The 19,705-nt window shown below is 38.1% G+C and overlaps 2 protein-coding genes across 5 annotated transcripts; both read right to left on the bottom strand.

The window, feature by feature from the left end:
- Positions 1-238: 238 nt before the first annotated feature.
- Positions 239-3,417, bottom strand: LOC141375053 (E3 ubiquitin-protein ligase RBBP6-like). 3 transcript variants are annotated; one of them, XM_073910592.1, is made up of 7 exons: positions 2,871-3,410; positions 2,581-2,677; positions 2,402-2,477; positions 2,167-2,255; positions 2,030-2,090; positions 1,788-1,927; positions 1,431-1,692 (listed from the first exon to the last, which is right to left on the bottom strand). In XM_073910592.1, the coding sequence occupies exons 1-7, from the start codon at positions 3,028-3,030 to the stop codon at positions 1,518-1,520; spliced, it is 798 nt and encodes a 265-aa protein (XP_073766693.1). In that variant the 5' UTR covers positions 3,031-3,410; the 3' UTR covers positions 1,431-1,517. The 3 variants fall into 3 exon arrangements, with proteins under 3 accessions (XP_073766694.1, XP_073766693.1, XP_073766695.1); XM_073910594.1 differs by having other exon boundaries at positions 1,439-1,692; positions 2,773-3,239; XM_073910593.1 differs by lacking the exon at positions 2,030-2,090 and having other exon boundaries at positions 239-1,692; positions 2,871-3,417.
- Positions 3,418-6,117: 2,700 nt separating this feature from the next.
- LOC141375680 (E3 ubiquitin-protein ligase RBBP6-like) lies at positions 6,118-9,450 on the bottom strand. 2 transcript variants are annotated; one of them, XM_073910524.1, is made up of 7 exons: positions 7,556-8,506; positions 7,266-7,362; positions 7,087-7,162; positions 6,852-6,940; positions 6,715-6,775; positions 6,473-6,612; positions 6,118-6,377 (listed from the first exon to the last, which is right to left on the bottom strand). In XM_073910524.1, the coding sequence occupies exons 1-7, from the start codon at positions 7,713-7,715 to the stop codon at positions 6,203-6,205; spliced, it is 798 nt and encodes a 265-aa protein (XP_073766625.1). In that variant the 5' UTR covers positions 7,716-8,506; the 3' UTR covers positions 6,118-6,202. The 2 variants fall into 2 exon arrangements, with proteins under 2 accessions (XP_073766625.1, XP_073766626.1); XM_073910525.1 differs by lacking the exon at positions 6,715-6,775 and having other exon boundaries at positions 7,556-9,450.
- Between the last annotated feature and the right edge of the window lie 10,255 nt (positions 9,451-19,705).

Here is a 19,705-nt window from a genome sequence, read left to right as displayed (position 1 = left end):
TGTGGAATCAAACTTTTATGTCTAGTTTTATCTTTTTTTCTTTTTATCTATCTTTTTATCTATTTTTATCCATCTATTTTTTGTTCTTGTCAGAGCGATAATAGTTGATGCATTTCATAATAAAATGTATATACATGTTTAGTTCCCCTGCTGTTTTCCTGGACTTCAAAAGTAAAATAAAAAAAGTTTATTTTTTTATTTCTGTCATTGAGTGGCAATGTTTTGTATTTGACAGTATTCTAGTGCACTACCATGTTGTGTTCTAGTATAAATATTTAAATTTGAAAAAGAATAATCTGTTGAACGACTTAATTAAATTTTAAAATACCATTAGTTTGTTTATAAGCTGTAATCATTCATTCATTCATTTTCTTTTCGGCTTAACCCCTTTATTTATCAGGGGTTTCCACAGTGAAATGAACCACCAACTTATCCAGAATATGTTTTACGTTGCGGTTGTTCTTCCAGCTGCAACCCATCACTGGAAAACATCCATACACACTCATACACACACTACGGACAATTTAGTGTATTCAATCCCCTGTACCGCTTGTCTTTGGACTGTGGGGGAAACCGGAGCACCTGGAGGAAACCCACTCCAACACAGAGAACATGCAAACTCCACACAGAGTTCACAGAGGGGAACATTTGTGCTCTGGCCAAGTAAAAGAATAAAATAATGAATATGTTATCGTACAGTTGTGCTTCTGGTTGTTCATGGTTGAAGGTTCTTTGCCAATTATGTTCTTTTTTTTATCTGAAGTTGCCTTTCAAAATATCTACTGTCCTATAAAATAAGAGCAAAGGCCCTTAAACAATTAACTCTTCATACTTTAATGTTAAAATGCTGTCTTTTTCAGGTTATTGTTCAACAGTACATTAAACAGATTGTTTAACTGATACAACACAATAAGCCTACAGAATTGTTAAATCAAAAGTGTATTTTAAGCAAAATAGTATTTTGTCATTTAAGAAGTGACAGGCAGAACCTTAGCAACTGAGATGGGTTTAGCAGGTGTCTAGCTGAGGAAAGCCAGAGTCTGTTCTGTTGTCACCCTTACTGCAATAGCAGAATAGTGTGATATGTAAAATGTGTTAATCAGTCCTTTTAAACCATGAAGGGGCTAGGTTTGTGTGTAACATGTAAACAGACCTTGTAAACCATGATTTTGTCTGTCCCCATAAGCCTGTGAAATGTCACATAGTTAATTTGAGTGTGTTGTGAAACTAAAATTGCTGTTTTTAAGCGTTGTTTGCCTTTTGTAGCTCAAATAAAAAATTTTGGCACAAGTTTTATGTTCGTAGGATGTTGGCAAAGGTATGTCCCCGTAAACCACCAAAAAGTCACATTGACCTCATAAACCATGTATGCCTGTATGTGTGTGTGTTTGTTGCACTGCTGGAGTGAAGGTTAACCAGTCCACACAGTTCATGCGGCTATAATCTTTATTATATTTTATTAATAAACTATGTACAATATTTACACGTCGGCTCCAGGTCTCTTGGATGAAGGTCTCTCAGCGACGTGGTCTCTTCTGGTCGCCGCGCGTCTCTGGTGAAGATGGGGAGCGGGACCGTTTCCCTCCGGCGTCCCGGACCGAAGATGCCGCACCTGCTGAGGACGAGGAGGGCAAAGGCTCGGTCTGGCAGGAGAAGGACGGCCTCTTTCTCTTCTCAGCAGCATAGGCCTCACTGAACAGATCGAGCGCAAACACACACAAGCAGACATCATGTGAGATTTGGACAAACACTAGAACATGCGGCTATGCCAAGTACAGTTTACTCACGCGTCTATGATGGGAATGACGTATCGGCCGCTGCCGTCTATCATGACTCCCTTTCGGTCTGGGTCGTCCACCTCCAACAGGAAGCTGCGGGGAATCCCTGTGCTCTTCCGGATGCGCTTGTGCGGCGCGGAGCGGCTGCCCTGTGAATTGAGGAGTGACAGTCAAACTCTGAGCAAACAATCTGACTGATGAGGACAAGAGCTCAAGTTCACAGCAACCGTGAGCTTGGAAAACCCAGTTACCACATTAGTGGGGCAGTGCCTAATGTGGTGTCCCGGGATCCCAAGCAGCCTCATGGCCTCACTAGTGAACATCAGAACCATGAGAATCAGCTCAGACATCTCTCACAAAGCAAACCTGTCAGTGTCTGAACGCTCACCTGCTGGAGTAGTAGCACAGGCTGGACTGGTACATCACCGCTTTCAGCTTGTCCTCCTCTGACGCCTTTGCCTCAGCCAGATTCTCAGTCTGTTTCACAGGCATTTGCACATTTGAATCTTTTTCACCCTCAACCCTTCAAACAATCTCAAATCTCCCTAAGAAGCTGAGTGCGTGTGCGTATATTGTGTGCTTTACATTGCGTTTTGCTATTGTGCTATTCATTTGTTCAATACCTTCAACAACTGCTCCAGTGAGAGGAGTGAAGGATCAGCTCTAGGTGAAGGTTCACGCCAGCGTCCAGCTTGATGTCTGCAAAACAAAGGAGCTTGTGTGACTAAAACACCAGGGACAGACCAGGAGTCTTCATATAACATCTAACAGAGGACGCGTGTGCTCATTTCACAGCACTTACCCAACAAATCTTCTGTTTGAGGACTTCAGTCCCGCCGCAGGGATCCGTCTGATGATGACCGACGTGTTTTTAGGGATGAGAGCATCATCTGTGTATTCTGACAGCAAAATAAAATCAGAATCAGCACATAATTATGGAGCACGGTATACTTTGAGAGCCATTAGCCTTTTAAAACAGCCAAAACATCCCTACATGTCAGCATCAGCACCACCTTACAGCTTCCAGAAGTGTCTGATGTAACGCATCTAATGTTAGCGTAGAACAGTTGAAGTGTCTTTTCCTCAACTCACCTTCATCAGTCTGGGCGTTGCTGATCTTCAGCTGGCAGAACTTCAGCCTCTTGCTCCTCATGATCTGCCGCTTCAGCTCCCCCGCGCTGATGTTGAGGCCTTCAAACTGGAGCGAGTCGTAGGTGAGTCGACTCTGGAACCTGTAGTGAACACAAGACATACTGAACACAAACACAAAGCACAGCGTAATAAAAAGGGTCAAACCTGAGTGATGGGAACAGCAGGCGATCAATCGACGTATCCAACGATCAATAATATCGATAATCTGGAAAAATTGTCACGGAGGACGCAGAGATCAGATGCCAATCGACACAGCGAGATTCAAACAACACCCACAGGACGGTTGTCATGGATGCTGATGATGAACACGTGACGCATGCGCTGTACAACTTCCGGCAATATTATCATTATTAATATTAATTTTATTGATAGTAGTAGTAAAATCATTGCGATAAGTATAATAAAATAAACAACAGTTGGCCATCTCTGAATAATACACAGCGACGTTTCCCTGCACGAACGATTCAGGCCTTCGCCAAGAAGACTCGGGTGAGTCGATGATTCAGGGATTGATTCAACTGTCCGTTCATCCTATTGGCTTCTTTGGCTGAATGAATCGTTCAATGCTTTACTCAAATAAAGCGGCCTCTTGCTGCCACCTATTGGGGGTTTGCTTTTTTGTTTTCAAAAGTACTTTGACACTTTTTTAAAGGCACCTTTAAGTTCATTTTTGCACAAAAGCTCGTCTCTGTGCGTTCCAAATGGTTTGAAATTTCCTTAGCACATGGTTTTCTTGATGCGTTTGAAATTTTCAATGTAAATCCACTCGTACTTGCATTTGATCTTTATTATGCCTTAAAATCAAAACTATACTAAAGGTGTCTTATCCAAATGCAGATTTTCATTCAAAACGTTATGACAGAACCATATTACTTTACAGTGGCCCATGGATATATATATATATATATATATATATGTGTGTGTGTGTGTGTTGCTTGTTTCTTATTTACCCATGCAGTGACTTTTAGGCATAAATACTATGTAGGCTTGCTAAAGGGTTGCATGAGAAATGTCATCATCGTGAGAGCTTGACTTTTTTTTTGTCGCTGCCTTTAGTTGTGGTGAAATGAGATGCATCATGTCGTTTATCTGTTTGTGCAGTCTGTACCTTCATTTCTGAATCGTGTGGCATCGTACTTGAAGCCAAGTCATTTAGCCCAAGGCATAGTTGTCTTAGAATGAGTAGTTTGCTGATCAAATTCCACATTTTGATGAGGCAAAACACATCTTGGATGTTTTAATTACTATTTTAGGTGAAAAACAAAACAATGAGATTTGTGTAAAATCTAAAGTTAACCAAGTCCAGCCCGCCATCTTGTCCTGCCTCTCAGTTCTCTTAAGCCTTGGGCCGGCTCTGTGAAGTGGCCTCTTTTGGGCTCATCATTGAAGACCGGACGAGCTGCAACATTTCGTTCTGCCAGGTTCTGGGAGTAGATGAGCATGTCATCGCTCTAGACTATGGTCAACTTGTGAAGTTACTCATACACCTCCGCTCATGGCATATTACCATTAAAATGAAACTTTTCCAGCAGAATATGACGTTCTAAAAAAAAAAACTCCATCGGCACTGGTAACTATGAAAAACACGACTGAGCACTAATGGTACACTCAACAATTTACACTGACATTTGAAGGATCACCTGACATTAAAGACTGACGTAAGAACGCTGGAGGAACATCAAATTTTAACACGGAAGAGTTTTTTTTGTCTCTCTCAAATTAAAGCAATATTTCTTAATCTTGTTGTTTTTTTTTTTTTTTTTTTACTGTACAGTTGCCCCAGGTGTTTATCAGGTGTGATGCCTGCTCATCTGACCTTTGACCTCGGCACTCAACTGCTGCCAGTTTTCTTTCAATGCCATGAGATTTCTGAATTCTACATGCAGGAACCGATGCATTCCTTTTTTTTCCTTTTTTTTTTTTAAACAAAACAGATATGGCAGACACGGCCAAACATTGAAACTTTGGAGGGCATTGAGGGGAAAAAAAAGCACAATATCATCAAGGGGAATAAAAGGTTTGATCAAAGCGTGCGTTTACACACGTTCATTTAAATATGGACAAAACCAACATTGGGTTATTTTTGTTATTAGATTTAAAATGCACGGACCCTATTTGACCCAGTGTTCATATATACATATGTTTTTATGAATGAATATTTTTGCATATAAAAGATAATAAAAGACTGACTAGACAGATTAGATAGTTTAATAGACAGATTGACACGTGTAGTCATTCGTTCCTGTGTATTTGATGACTAGCTTCCAGCAGTATCTGGCTGCAGACTTGCATGCAATCTGAGACACAAAGCACTCAGCGGAGCTAGTGAGGTCACTGTGAGAGGCGGGGTTAGGGGTGCACACTCACTGACAGCCTAGATTTAGCCTGGTTTTAACCAAGCCGTCTATTAGACTTTTAACCCTTATGTATTGTTCATATTGTTCAAGTGGCTGTTTTTGCCCCCAATGACCTCCATTATAACTAAACTTGTTTTAATTGCAAAGCCATGACACCAGATAGTAACTCATTCTTTATTGTTGGTGGTTTCCCTGTTGGGATGAGATAAAATGAGTCATTTTTACTTTTGATGGTCAGTTGGCACCTTTAAACACCCCAAAAAAATGCTTGCTGGGATGGTACCAAGAGGCTGTGCTCACTTCTGGACAGAGGGGGTGTAGACTTGCAGCTAGTGCCGATAAGTGGTGCAGACGCTGAGGCTGTTCTGTATGCGAGTGTTGAGGTTTTGAAACATCAGCTGACAGCGTGTAGGTAGAGAGTAGCAGGTTCTGGGAGTAGATGAGCTTGTCACCGGTGTAGACTTTGACCGACTTGTGAAGTTACTCACAAGACCTCCGCTTATGGGACATTACCATTCAAATGAAACGTTTCCAGCAGAATATGACGCTTCAAAAAACTCCATCGGCACTGGTAACTATGAAAAACACGACTGAGCACTAATAGTGTACTCAACACTTTACACTGACATTTGAAGGATCACCTGACATTAAAGACTGAAGTAAGAACGCTGAAAAAAACCCATCAGATTTTAGCCCAGAAGAGTTTCTCTTTTCCTAAATTAAAGCAAAACTTCATGATATTGTGTTTATGAATTCATTCGTGTGTGTGTGTGTGTGTGTGTGTGTGTGTTGCACTGCTGGAGTGAAGGTTAACCAGTCCACACAGTTCATGCGGCTATAATCTTTATTATCTTTTATTAATAAACTATGTACAATATTTACACGTCGGCTCCAGGTCTCTTGGATGAAGGTCTCTCAGCGACGTGGTCTCTTCTGGTCGCCGCGCGTCTCTGGTGAAGATGGGGAGCGGGACCGTTTCCCTCCGGCGTCCCGGACCGAAGATGCCGCACCTGCTGAGGACGAGGAGGGCAAAGGCTCGGTCTGGCAGGAGAAGGACGGCCTCTTTCTCTTCTCAGCAGCATAGGCCTCACTGAACAGATCGAGCGCAAACACACACAAGCAGACATCATGTGAGATTTGGACAAACACTAGAACATGCGGCTATGCCAAGTACAGTTTACTCACGCGTCTATGATGGGAATGACGTATCGGCCGCTGCCGTCTATCATGACTCCCTTTCGGTCTGGGTCGTCCACCTCCAACAGGAAGCTGCGGGGAATCCCTGTGCTCTTCCGGATGCGCTTGTGCGGCGCGGAGCGGCTGCCCTGTGAATTGAGGAGTGACAGTCAAACTCTGAGCAAACAATCTGACTGATGAGGACAAGAGCTCAAGTTCACAGCAACCGTGAGCTTGGAAAACCCAGTTACCACATTAGTGGGGCAGTGCCTAATGTGGTGTCCCGGGATCCCAAGCAGCCTCATGGCCTCACTAGTGAACATCAGAACCATGAGAATCAGCTCAGACATCTCTCACAAAGCAAACCTGTCAGTGTCTGAACGCTCACCTGCTGGAGTAGTAGCACAGGCTGGACTGGTACATCACCGCTTTCAGCTTGTCCTCCTCTGACGCCTTTGCCTCAGCCAGATTCTCAGTCTGTTTCACAGGCATTTGCACATTTGAATCTTTTTCACCCTCAACCCTTCAAACAATCTCAAATCTCCCTAAGAAGCTGAGTGCGTGTGCGTATATTGTGTGCTTTACATTGCGTTTTGCTATTGTGCTATTCATTTGTTCAATACCTTCAACAACTGCTCCAGTGAGAGGAGTGAAGGATCAGCTCTAGGTGAAGGTTCACGCCAGCGTCCAGCTTGATGTCTGCAAAACAAAGGAGCTTGTGTGACTAAAACACCAGGGACAGACCAGGAGTCTTCATATAACATCTAACAGAGGACGCGTGTGCTCATTTCACAGCACTTACCCAACAAATCTTCTGTTTGAGGACTTCAGTCCCGCCGCAGGGATCCGTCTGATGATGACCGACGTGTTTTTAGGGATGAGAGCATCATCTGTGTATTCTGACAGCAAAATAAAATCAGAATCAGCACATAATTATGGAGCACGGTATACTTTGAGAGCCATTAGCCTTTTAAAACAGCCAAAACATCCCTACATGTCAGCATCAGCACCACCTTACAGCTTCCAGAAGTGTCTGATGTAACGCATCTAATGTTAGCGTAGAACAGTTGAAGTGTCTTTTCCTCAACTCACCTTCATCAGTCTGGGCGTTGCTGATCTTCAGCTGGCAGAACTTCAGCCTCTTGCTCCTCATGATCTGCCGCTTCAGCTCCCCCGCGCTGATGTTGAGGCCTTCAAACTGGAGCGAGTCGTAGGTGAGTCGACTCTGGAACCTGTAGTGAACACAAGACATACTGAACACAAACACAAAGCACAGCGTAATAAAAAGGGTCAAACCTGAGTGATGGGAACAGCAGGCGATCAATCGACGTATCCAACGATCAATAATATCGATAATCTGGAAAAATTGTCACGGAGGACGCAGAGATCAGATGCCAATCGACACAGCGAGATTCAAACAACACCCACAGGACGGTTGTCATGGATGCTGATGATGAACACGTGACGCATGCGCTGTACAACTTCCGGCAATATTATCATTACTAATATTAATTTTATTGATAGTAGTAGTAAAATCATTGCGATAAGTATAATAAAATAAACAGCAGAACAGTTGGCCATCTCTGAATAATACACAGCGACGTTTCCCTGCACGAACGATTCAGGCCTTCGCCAAGAAGACTCGGGTGAGTCGATGATTCAGGGATTGATTCAACTGTCCGTTCATCCTATTGGCTTCTTTGGCTGAATGAATCGTTCAATGCTTTACTCAAATAAAGCGGCCTCTTGCTGCCACCTATTGGGGGTTTGCTTTTTTGTTTTCAAAAGTACTTTGACACTTTTTTAAAGGCACCTTTAAGTTCATTTTTGCACAAAAGCTCGTCTCTGTGCGTTCCAAATGGTTTGAAATTTCCTTAGCACATGGTTTTCTTGATGCGTTTGAAATTTTCAATGTAAATCCACTCGTACTTGCATTTGATCTTTATTATGCCTTAAAATCAAAACTATACTAAAGGTGTCTTATCCAAATGCAGATTTTCATTCAAAACGTTATGACAGAACCATATTACTTTACAGTGGCCCATGGATATATATATATATATATGTGTGTGTGTGTGTTGCTTGTTTCTTATTTACCCATGCAGTGACTTTTAGGCATAAATACTATGTAGGCTTGCTAAAGGGTTGCATGAGAAATGTCATCATCGTGAGAGCTTGACTTTTTTTTTTGTCGCTGCCTTTAGTTGTGGTGAAATGAGATGCATCATGTCGTTTATCTGTTTGTGCAGTCTGTACCTTCATTTCTGAATCGTGTGGCATCGTACTTGAAGCCAAGTCATTTAGCCCAAGGCATAGTTGTCTTAGAATGAGTAGTTTGCTGATCAAATTACACATTTTGATGAGGCAAAACACATCTTGGATGTTTTAATTACTATTTTAGGTGAAAAACAAAACAATGAGATTTGTGTAAAATCTAAAGTTAACCAAGTCCAGCCCGCCATCTTGTCCTGCCTCTCAGTTCTCTTAAGCCTTGGGCCGGCTCTGTGAAGTGGCCTCTTTTGGGCTCATCATTGAAGACCGGACGAGCTGCAACATTTCGTTCTGCCAGGTTCTGGGAGTAGATGAGCATGTCATCGCTCTAGACTATGGTCAACTTGTGAAGTTACTCATACACCTCCGCTCATGGCATATTACCATTAAAATGAAACTTTTCCACCAGAATATGACGCTCTAAAAAAAAAAAACTCCATCGGCACTGGTAACTATGAAAAACACGACTGAGCACTAATGGTACACTCAACAATTTACACTGACATTTGAAGGATCACCTGACATTAAAGACTGACGTAAGAACGCTGGAGGAACATCAAATTTTAACACGGAAGAGTTTTTTTTGTCTCTCTCAAATTAAAGCAATATTTCTTAATCTTGTTGTTTTTTTTTTTTTTACTGTACAGTTGCCCCAGGTGTTTATCAGGTGTGATGCCTGCTCATCTGACCTTTGACCTCGGCACTCAACTGCTGCCAGTTTTCTTTCAATGCCATGAGATTTCTGAATTCTACATGCAGGAACCGATGCATTCCTTTTTTTTCCTTTTTTTTTTTTAAACAAAACAGATATGGCAGACACGGCCAAACATTGAAACTTTGGAGGGCATTGAGGGGAAAAAAAAGCACAATATCATCAAGGGGAATAAAAGGTTTGATCAAAGCGTGCGTTTACACACGTTCATTTAAATATAGACAAAACCAACATTGGGTTATTTTTGTTATTAGATTTAAAATGCACGGACCCTATTTGACCCAGTGTTCATATATACATATGTTTTTATGAATGAATATTTTTGCATATAAAAGATAATAAAAGACTGACTAGACAGATTAGATAGTTTAATAGACAGATTGACACGTGTAGTCATTCGTTCCTGTGTATTTGATGACTAGCTTCCAGCAGTATCTGGCTGCAGACTTGCATGCAATCTGAGACACAAAGCACTCAGCGGAGCTAGTGAGGTCACTGTGAGAGGCGGGGTTAGGGGTGCACACTCACTGACAGCCTAGATTTAGCCTGGTTTTAACCAAGCCGTCTATTAGACTTTTAACCCTTATGTATTGTTCATATTGTTCAAGTGGCTGTTTTTGCCCCCAATGACCTCCATTATAACTAAACTTGTTTTAATTGCAAAGCCATGACACCAGATAGTAACTCATTCTTTATTGTTGGTGGTTTCCCTGTTGGGATGAGATAAAATGAGTCATTTTTACTTTTGATGGTCAGTTGGCACCTTTAAACACCCCAAAAAAATGCTTGCTGGGATGGTACCAAGAGGCTGTGCTCACTTCTGGACAGAGGGGGTGTAGACTTGCAGCTAGTGCCGATAAGAGGTGCAGACGCTGAGGCTGTTCTGTACGCGAGTGTTGAGGTTTTGAAACATCAGCTGACAGCGTGTAGGTAGAGAGTAGCAGGTTCTGGGAGTAGATGAGCTTGTCACCGGTGTAGACTTTGACCGACTTGTGAAGTTACTCACAAGACCTCCGCTTATGGGACATTACCATTCAAATGAAACGTTTCCAGCAGAATATGACGCTTTAAAAAACTCCATCGGCACTGGTAACTATGAAAAACACGACTGAGCACTAATAGTGTACTCAACACTTTACACTGACATTTGAAGGATCACCTGACATTAAAGACTGAAGTAAGAACGCTGAAAAAAACCCATCAGATTTTAGCCCAGAAGAGTTTCTCTTTTCCTAAATTAAAGCAAAACTTCATAATATTGTGTTTATGAATTCATTCGTGTGTGTGTGTGTGTGTGTGTGTTGGCATATGTGGTTTATGGAACCAATTTTCAGGTTTACCCACCAGCATTATGAGACCATTTAGTTTATGAGACCATTTTTGGTGGTCTCATAAACTAAAAATTTAAGTGGATATTAAAAATGGTTTAAATGATGATTATTCATTACAATGACCTAAATGATAATTATAAGACTTGTTTCAAAAGTTTACATTGTTATTTGGTTATTATTACACTTGGTGTGCTTTTTATGACCTTTACAAATATGGTCTTGTAAACCATGATGTGTATGTGTGATCTTTGAACAGCGCCTCTGTAGGCGGAACTTGGTACTGCATTTCTATACACACTCGCGCCAAATCTTACACAATTTCGCGCCATACATTCAATCGCGGGAAAACGTCTCTCATGAAGACTGTGGACGTGACAGTCGCGCTTCAAGCAGTGAAACATCAAACAAATAAGTCATTTGTTTTTAATACTTTGTACATTATTTATTATTATATGTACTGTATTATTCCACTTGTTATTCAAAATAGCAAGTTTATTTATATATTTATATCCGGCGCGTACTGTTTTAGACAATAATAATTAGTGACTGGGAACAGAAGATGAGAACAAATAAACGTTAGAAATAGGTGTTTGTAATGGCAGCATCAGACGTAGTTCTTCAAAATGTGTATTTGCTAATAATAGCACGCGCTCGGCCTGTATCTGGCTCGGAAGCGCCGGTGTCGATTTCACCCAGAACCGGGCAGAGCTCACTCCTCCGCGGTAAACAATTCGCCGTCTGATTCCATGAGATGTAACGTTATGATAGATGCACTATGTAACTGTGATTTTTTTTCTACACATACTTTTATGTGAGAAGCAATGACCATTCGAATATGGTATAAATAACATGGTAACAAGGTATATTAAACATAAATATGACGTAGAAACAATTTACTAAACTTGAATTATTAAGCATGATTGAACAAAATGTTTGAATTTAGTAATGTAAATGTGTGGTTTTATTTTTTCTAATGTTTTTTTGTGATAAACTTGTGTTCAGTTAAACTGTACATTTGAATAAATGAACTTTTATTATGAAAAGAGGTTAACTTACCCAAGTTAAATAACTTTATTTGATCAAATTGTCAAAATAGTGCACTACTAACTTATATTTTGTTAAATGGTTTGAAATGTGATAACTGTATTATGAAATTTGATAACTATATTACTATTTTCTGTTTTGGTCTTCTTTAGAGAATTTTACACTACGTCACATATATTAATACTGCTTTGCATATGTGGTATTGTATTGATATTATAAACTGTGAAGTTTAACCTTATATAATATTTTAACAGTGAATGAATGGTGGTAAGAGTCAAAGCAGAGGATTAAATCCTTTGAAAGATGCTGCTCATCATGTGAGGTTGGGGAAGGATAAAGACATGCTTACGTGGAGGTACATCAGTGACATCAAAGGTACCAAAGTTTTGTACATGTTTTTTCTTACTGCAGGTAGTCCCCAGTTATTGTTTCATTATAAGCATAGTGTATAAAATGTTAAGATGCAAAAAGGAGTTTAATTTAACACAAAAAAATTAAGTCATGAATGATGATTTGATGACAAGACATTATAAATGTCAACAAATAACATTTAAATAATAATAATAATAAAAAGAAATGTCCTAATTGAAAACCACACTTTAAAATGTTAATGTTTAATTTAAGAGTCTAAAAAATGCTAATATTAATGATTTCCATATTAGTGAAAAGTTAAAACTATTAAAGATTGTACACTATCCAGGGCCTGATTAACCAATGGTTAATAACACACATTGATGGAATAAGCCATTTACACAAATTTTGTCAGACAAGTGATGTCTGACCGACAGAGACAACATAACTAAATAGCGCCAGTGGTGTAGCTTGTAATGCACAGCAACATGTTTTGACGCGATTGATCATCAACTCGAGTTCTAATATACCGTCTGCTGAACTTATTCTTATTTTTTTTCTCCCCATTGGATATCAGATGGGAAATACATTTATTTTTAGGAAACATTTAAAAAAAAATTAAAATAATGCAAATGTTAAATAAAGTCACAAGTGCCTCGTGTGTTTTGATGATGTTTATCTTATTTCTCTAAATAGGTATTTTAAATATATAATAAAGTTATTTTCAAATGTTAGCAACATCTTAATAGAATTCATTTGTATTTATTTATTTGTGACGTTAGTCACTAGGGGTGTAACGGATCACTGTTGATCCGTGATCGATACGGATCACAACCCACGGTTCGGAATGCGCGTGACCCGTAGATTAATAACTTTTTTTGAACTTGTAGGTTAATCCAACATTTATAACAATCGCAGAGAGATCGCCTCCCGTGTCATTCAAATTGCATGAATGAAAGCATTTTGGCTTCCCTGTAAAATATAATGATGACGTTGTGGGACCTACATAAATGCTTTTGGCTATTAAGGTGTTTTTTTGTCACTGTTTGTTTAGCCTGCATTAATGCATTCATTATGGTAAGAATAAAATCACTGTTTAATGAAACAAGATGCTGGTGAAAGCAACTACATTGTGTAACCAACAGATGGCGACAAACAAACATCAAAACTATGTAATTGAATAGGTTTTCAAATATAATACACCTACAGTATAATGAAACATGAAGTTTTATGTGTGAATTGTTGAATCATTAATTGAAGATAAATATATGTTGTGCAAGATTTCTATACATTTTGCATTATCAGCAACAGTAGCAAAGATCATATTTCATATTGAATACTTTTTTTTAGCTGGTTATTTCCTGATTTTTATTTTTTATTAAAATTACAGGTTCTATTTTCTGTTTGTTAAAAGCAATGTTTTATGCAGTAACATTTTTGTATAAATGGAAAGCAAATTGTCTCCTCCCTTTTTTGCTGATCCAAAAAATGGTCCGATCCATAACTCAAAAAACGTAGAGTGATCCGAACTGCAGATTTTGGATCCGTTACACCACTATTAGTCGCCCTTTCCCAAACCCTGGTTAGCCTGTCGATTATCATTTGCCACAACTAGCGCTACTTCACCCATATTCTCCTACCTCATGGCTCTGTTGAAGAGCATTTAATAGGTTGCACATGTCTTAATAAAGGTTGCCTCCCTCTCTTTAAAAACATTTTTTTTAGAAACTAGGCATTTCCTCTTAGCAAATAGTCAATATCATATATTAGGGGTGTAACGATACACTCAGCTCACGATACGATGTGTATCACGATATAGTGTTCACGATTCGATATGTATCACGATATTTGGAATAAAAATTGAAAATTTAACTGAAATGCAAATTTTACCAAGTAAACTATTTTTTATGTATTTCTTTTGTTTCAACTTGTTAAACTGAACCTTCTTTTAGAAAATATATTAAACAGGCCTGTCTCTGGAAAATAAAACAATTTAAAAACTTCTTAAAAAATATTATTGAAATGACAGAGACAAAATTAAGGAACAATTTAAGTAAAGGTGCAAAAAAATAAGCTTTCTATTCAATTGAATTTAACAGTGAGAGCTTAAGGCTTTGCTTGGTCACTTGCGTTTTTTGTGTGTGCAAAAAAAAATCTACATTTCCAGGTAATCAGCAGTTCTATAAGATAATCCTGAACTTATGTGTATCTGTCTGAGAGGCTATCAAGTGTATCATGTTGACGTGCATTTTTGTGTACCTCTGTACTCAAATTTAGCTTTAAAGGGTTAGCTCGTCGTAATCATAACTCTAAAATCGATATGATTGTTTAAATAATGTGTACGTTTTCGGTTTCATTTACACTGCTAAGTGCTGTTCAAACTTCCCACGCTGCTCCTGAAAGATCACTCTGTTCCACAAACTGAATGTTGTTTACTACTTTATTAGTCACAACCTGCAGGTTCTGTTCACTGAAGCAGACGCGCGCGTATGGCAAGCCGTTTTAGCATTTAAACCTTTGTTCTGACTATCCATAAATATATGTAATTCATATTTAATTAAATTCATTTAGAGATATCTCTAATTATATTTTGACTAGTCGAATTATAATTATGACTAGTCAAAATATAATTAAAGATATCTCTAAATATATTTATGGATAGTCAGATCAAAGGTTTAAATGTTAAAACGGCTTGCCATACGCACGCGTCTATCATAGTCCGCCCTTTGTAGTAACAGCTCACGGTCAGCTCATGTCATGTGTGATTTTGCGGCCGCCAATACATCATATGAAGACAGAATGATATTTTAGGGTGAATTGTACCTTATAAATACAGTATGTGACTCTTTCAACACCATTAGGAGGTATCCCTGTCGCTGTGCAAAGTATGTAAATCACTGTGAAGACTTTAAAACTTAGGATGTGTGACCCAGTATGCGTGTCAAAAAGCGGACGAGTCTAAAGCAATTACTGTACAACCGAAATGTTGCCAGACGTCTGATTTTGAGAGGATGGGCCATCCTCTATTTCAACTCCACTCATCTTGGTTTGCTAACATTACTGCTGCTGCAATCTGAACTCACGTGCGACAGCAGGTGGAACGTAGCTCACGTGCAAACAGCTCAACTAATAAGAGAAAACGGACGTCATATCGTAATCATATCGTCATAACGCCACGATGCATATCGAGACATTTTTGCATCGCAATAAATCGTACAACGATAAATCGTTACACCCCTATCATATATTATTATTATCATTGTATTTAAATTGTCAGAAAATGTCACCATGTATAAAAAGCATGCAGATTTTTTCCTTTCCTTCTTTACTTTTTTAACTAAACAGCATGCTTTAATTGGTGAAGTGCTTGTAAGTTTTGAAATAACCTGCACTGAATTGAACGGACTGTAGTGTAGTATTTGCCGTAGATCAAAATGAGTGAACAAGTGGATTTGGCAATCACAAGAGAAAAAGAGGAGAGGGTGCATCTTTATTGAGGCATGTTTCATGTATTCACTCCTTCAAACAGACCCATGATGAGGAGAATGAGAGTATAGAAGACGTTATGGTAATGTTATGTGCAAGCTAGCATTAACCAGGTGGAGGATGCTAATGGCAGTGCAGACTGGATTCATCGTGTGTCTGAGGGCGTACTCGCACTGTACAGTTGCCATGAACCAGGCTGAAGCATGCTTTTCCCCCCTTCCGTCTCCCCCTACGGCCTGCACTCACATTGCATTCGTGCCTGGGCAGTCTTATGTCAACGAACGTGCTGTTCAGTAAGCGCTCTCGCAAAGCACAGTGGAGAATAGTAATAAATACCTTTTAAAATATATATTTTAGTACTGCTTCAGTTAACTTGAACAAGTGTACTTATACCATCAATTTTCATTTTCATAAGAAAATTTTCATTTTCTTAAAAAATAAGTTAAATCTTTGTAGACTATATATATATATATATATATATATATATATATATATATATATATATATATATATATATATATATATATATATAATTTATTTAAAAAATGTGGGCAATATATTATAGATTTGTTTTGAAAAAAATGTATTCTATTCTTATTTTTTTTAATACAGACCTCTTGAGTTCTTAATCCGGGCCTGACACTATCAAATAGTAAAGTATTAGATAATTGTTTTGGGCCAGTTTCCTGTACAGTGTACTTTTTGTGCACTATTAAACCAACATAATGAATTTTTTCAATGATTTAGTTTCTTCTGTATCAGTTTTCACTGTCCAGAAAAGTTTGTGATGCATACTCTGTGGAGTCAGTGTTCATGTGTTGACAGAACTGTTTTTATTTGGCAGAGTTACAATTTTAATCTTGTATAAAAAAAAGTACCTTGTGTTTAATTTTAAAACATTGTTCTGCACGATATCACAACATACAATTGTAATTTTAGAGTGTGTCATGTGGAGGAGTTGACCTTCTCTCCTGTAACAAACATGAAAAAGCAAAGGTAGGGTATATTGGATTTTATTTTAAAAATTGGCATATTTTGAACCGTATGTAGTATTAAATATAATGTTTAATAATGTCTGTTTAGCACACACTTGAGTTGTTTTAGCTTTATTTTCTGTGTTTTGATTATGTTTTTCAGTCTCCTCATGAGCCATTATCTTTGAATTCTGAACAGAGTGAGCTTCAAAGAGGTTTGTCTATATAATTGTCTTTTAAATGTTGATCTGAAGAGATATTTTCTTATTGTTCCTGTATCTGTGCAGTTATTTTTATATAATAATACATTTAATATGGGTGTAGCGATACATTATTATATTGAGAATCGCAATATAACAATTCAAAGTTTTTTCTTTAGATTAGCCTCTATTCACACGGTAAGTATTATGTGTAACAGGGCTCGAAATTGCGACCATTTTGGTCGCATATGCGCCCGAAAATTAATCGATGCGACCTCATAATATATTTGGGCGCATTAGTGCGACCTGTTTTGATTTTTTTTTTAAAACGTGCTGAATCGCTCTTCCCTGCCGCTATATTGGTTCATATTAGCTGTCAATCACTCAAGGCTATCCACTGTTAGATGACAGGGAGGGAGCTTTTATGTCCACGGGAAATGCAAACGGCTAAAGTGTGAAAACGTAAAGCACACAGGTTTGCAAAGTGCAAACCCCACCTAAAGTTGAGGCGCAGATGAGAGCGATCATGACACGTGGTGAATATTGATCCGCCAGCTGAGATCAATCGAGTACGTGCTTTTCGGAGAAGGTGGTCGAATCTCCATGCGTTGCATTCACTGCGTGTTCAGCGCAAATGTCCGCTAAAAGTCAAATCTAATACTGTATCATCGCCAAAGAAGCTCGCCTTTACTAAGTTTACACTGAAACTGCGTCTCATAACAAACAGCGGTATTGCGCCGGTGCTCAACCTGCTCATAAATTGGGTCGGCTGACTCGCCTGCTTTTCCACAAACACAGAAAAATGAAGATCAGCTCAGACTGAACATTTAAATTGACACAAACTGAAACCAAAACTTTTAAATAGTGATAGAAGTGAGACTTTATTTACTTTCTTTTGCCTATTCTTTCATGAGATGTATATATTTTTTTTATTTAGTTACTGATGACTGTTTTGCAGCTTTCAGCCTTGAATTTAATATTTTATTATAATCTTTTGTTTGTTTTGCAGCTGAAATATTATTTATTAAACTGACATGCATATATATGCTGTTTAGCAGTACAAAATAAATATTTCTTACTGCAATGCTTCATTTTTGTTTGATGCAAACTATACATTTATTTTTCAGAAAGTAACAGACTTTTTATAGCAGATAACTTGCATTCAAGCACATTCAAGGCAGCATGATAATGACAAATGTAATTCATTGTTACTATTATTGTCATTTTCATCATCATTAATATTCTAGAATTTTAATACATACACATTTTGGAATTATTGCACACAAATATCAATGTCATCTCTAAATTTTTTGTGGTGCTCCTAAATTTTTTCTGGTGCTCCTAAATTTTTGAAGTTGGGAGCACCGGTGCTACCAAGTAAAAAAGTTAATTTCGAGCCCTGTGTAAGATTAAACGTTTACACAGTTGCAGTATAAACTACTGTTGTTAAATGATGAAAATAATGCAAGTTGAAATCTGATGATGACAAATGCCTGGTTATACCAGTGAAAATGATCTATTTGCATGTGGACCATAAGAGAGTGCAAGCATACATCTAACACTCATCTTCAGAATTTTGAATTTGTATTCTGATGTCATCTCTGTCCTGTGCATTAAAGACCAATTTAAAGTTTAACATGCCAGATCTATGCAAAATTGAGCATTTTAACCATTACTAGGCCTACATATTATAATAATATTGTTTTTTACCACATTTGAGAAATAACAAATATTACTAATATTTAAAGCTTTTTTTTATAGCTTACAATATTGAGATATCAAGAGAAACAATGTCAAGTTTGCTGACCTATCAATAGGCTATTGTTTTAATATCTGTGTGTTTGCTCATGGTTTATGAGGACCAAGTATGTCTACTGAATGTGACTTAGCAGTAGGCTATTGTTTTGTTAAATCTGTTTATTCATGGTTTATGAGGACATGGTTTGTTATGCGAGACTTAAAGCTTTTAATGTTTTCTTCATCTTTCTTTGCTTCTCTCTTTCAGCGCCTCCATGAGCCTGTGGCTTTAACCAACACAAACAGAGCTGTCTTCTACAGAGGTTTGTTAATTATTTTGTCATGCTAATTTGACACTCCTTAAAGGGATAGTTCATCCAAAAAGTGCAATTGTCTCATTATTTGATCCCCCTTTACTTGTCTCAAACCATTATTGGGATATTTCTTCTGTTAAAGACAAAAGAAGATACTTAGAAAAAATATGGAAACCTGTAACCATAGACTTCCATATTATTTGTGTTTTCTGTTGTGGAAGTCAATGATTGCAGGTTTTCTTCTTCCATCAAAATATCTTGTTTTTGTTGTTTAACAGAAGTAATAAACCCTTAAAGGTTTGGAACACTTGAGGGTAAATTAATAGTGAGTAAATATAAATTTTTGTGTGAATCATCCCTTTAAGTGCTAAAATGACAGTTTCATATTTCTACTACATTCAACGTAGCAGTCCTGTGTGTTTAGTCATGGTTTATGAGGACCAAGTATGTCTATTTTATGTGAGTTAGCAGCAAGCTATTGTTATATCAAATATGTGTGTTTACTCATAGTTTATGAGGACATGATTGGTTATGGAAGACTTGAAGCTTTCAGTAAGTGAATGTCATGTTTTCTTCATCTTTCTTTGCTTCTCTCTTTCGGTACCTCCATGAGCCCGTCGCTTGGACAAACACAAACAGAGTTGTTTTCTACAGAGGTTTGTTAATTCTTTTGTCAAGCTATTTTGACACTCCTTAAAGGCATAGTTCACCCAAAAATGAACATTTACTCACTATTAATTTACCCTCAAGTGTTTCAAACCTTTATGGGTTTCTTTTTTTCTGTTTAATAAAACAAATGAGATACTTTGAAAAAAGATGGAA

Source organism: Danio rerio, chromosome 8 (genome assembly GCF_049306965.1).
Source record: "Danio rerio strain Tuebingen ecotype United States chromosome 8, GRCz12tu, whole genome shotgun sequence".
NCBI lineage: Eukaryota > Metazoa > Chordata > Actinopteri > Cypriniformes > Danionidae > Danio > Danio rerio.
This window is presented reverse-complemented; position numbering and strand designations above follow the sequence as displayed.

Excerpts from the sequence above, each read along its gene's own strand:
- LOC141375053 (XM_073910592.1), bottom strand. The coding sequence starts at position 3,030 with ATGTCTTGTGTTCACTACAGGTTCCAGAGTCGACTCACCTACGACTCG. Across the intron at positions 2,678-2,870 it reads CAACGCCCAGACTGATGAAG|AATACACAGATGATGCTCTC; the intron begins GTGAGTTGAGGA and ends TTTTGCTGTCAG. Across the intron at positions 2,256-2,401 it reads CACTGGAGCAGTTGTTGAAG|ACTGAGAATCTGGCTGAGGC; the intron begins GTATTGAACAAA and ends CCTGTGAAACAG.
- LOC141375680 (XM_073910524.1), bottom strand. The coding sequence starts at position 7,715 with ATGTCTTGTGTTCACTACAGGTTCCAGAGTCGACTCACCTACGACTCG. Across the intron at positions 7,363-7,555 it reads CAACGCCCAGACTGATGAAG|AATACACAGATGATGCTCTC; the intron begins GTGAGTTGAGGA and ends TTTTGCTGTCAG. Across the intron at positions 7,163-7,265 it reads TCAAACAGAAGATTTGTTGG|ACATCAAGCTGGACGCTGGC; the intron begins GTAAGTGCTGTG and ends TTTGTTTTGCAG.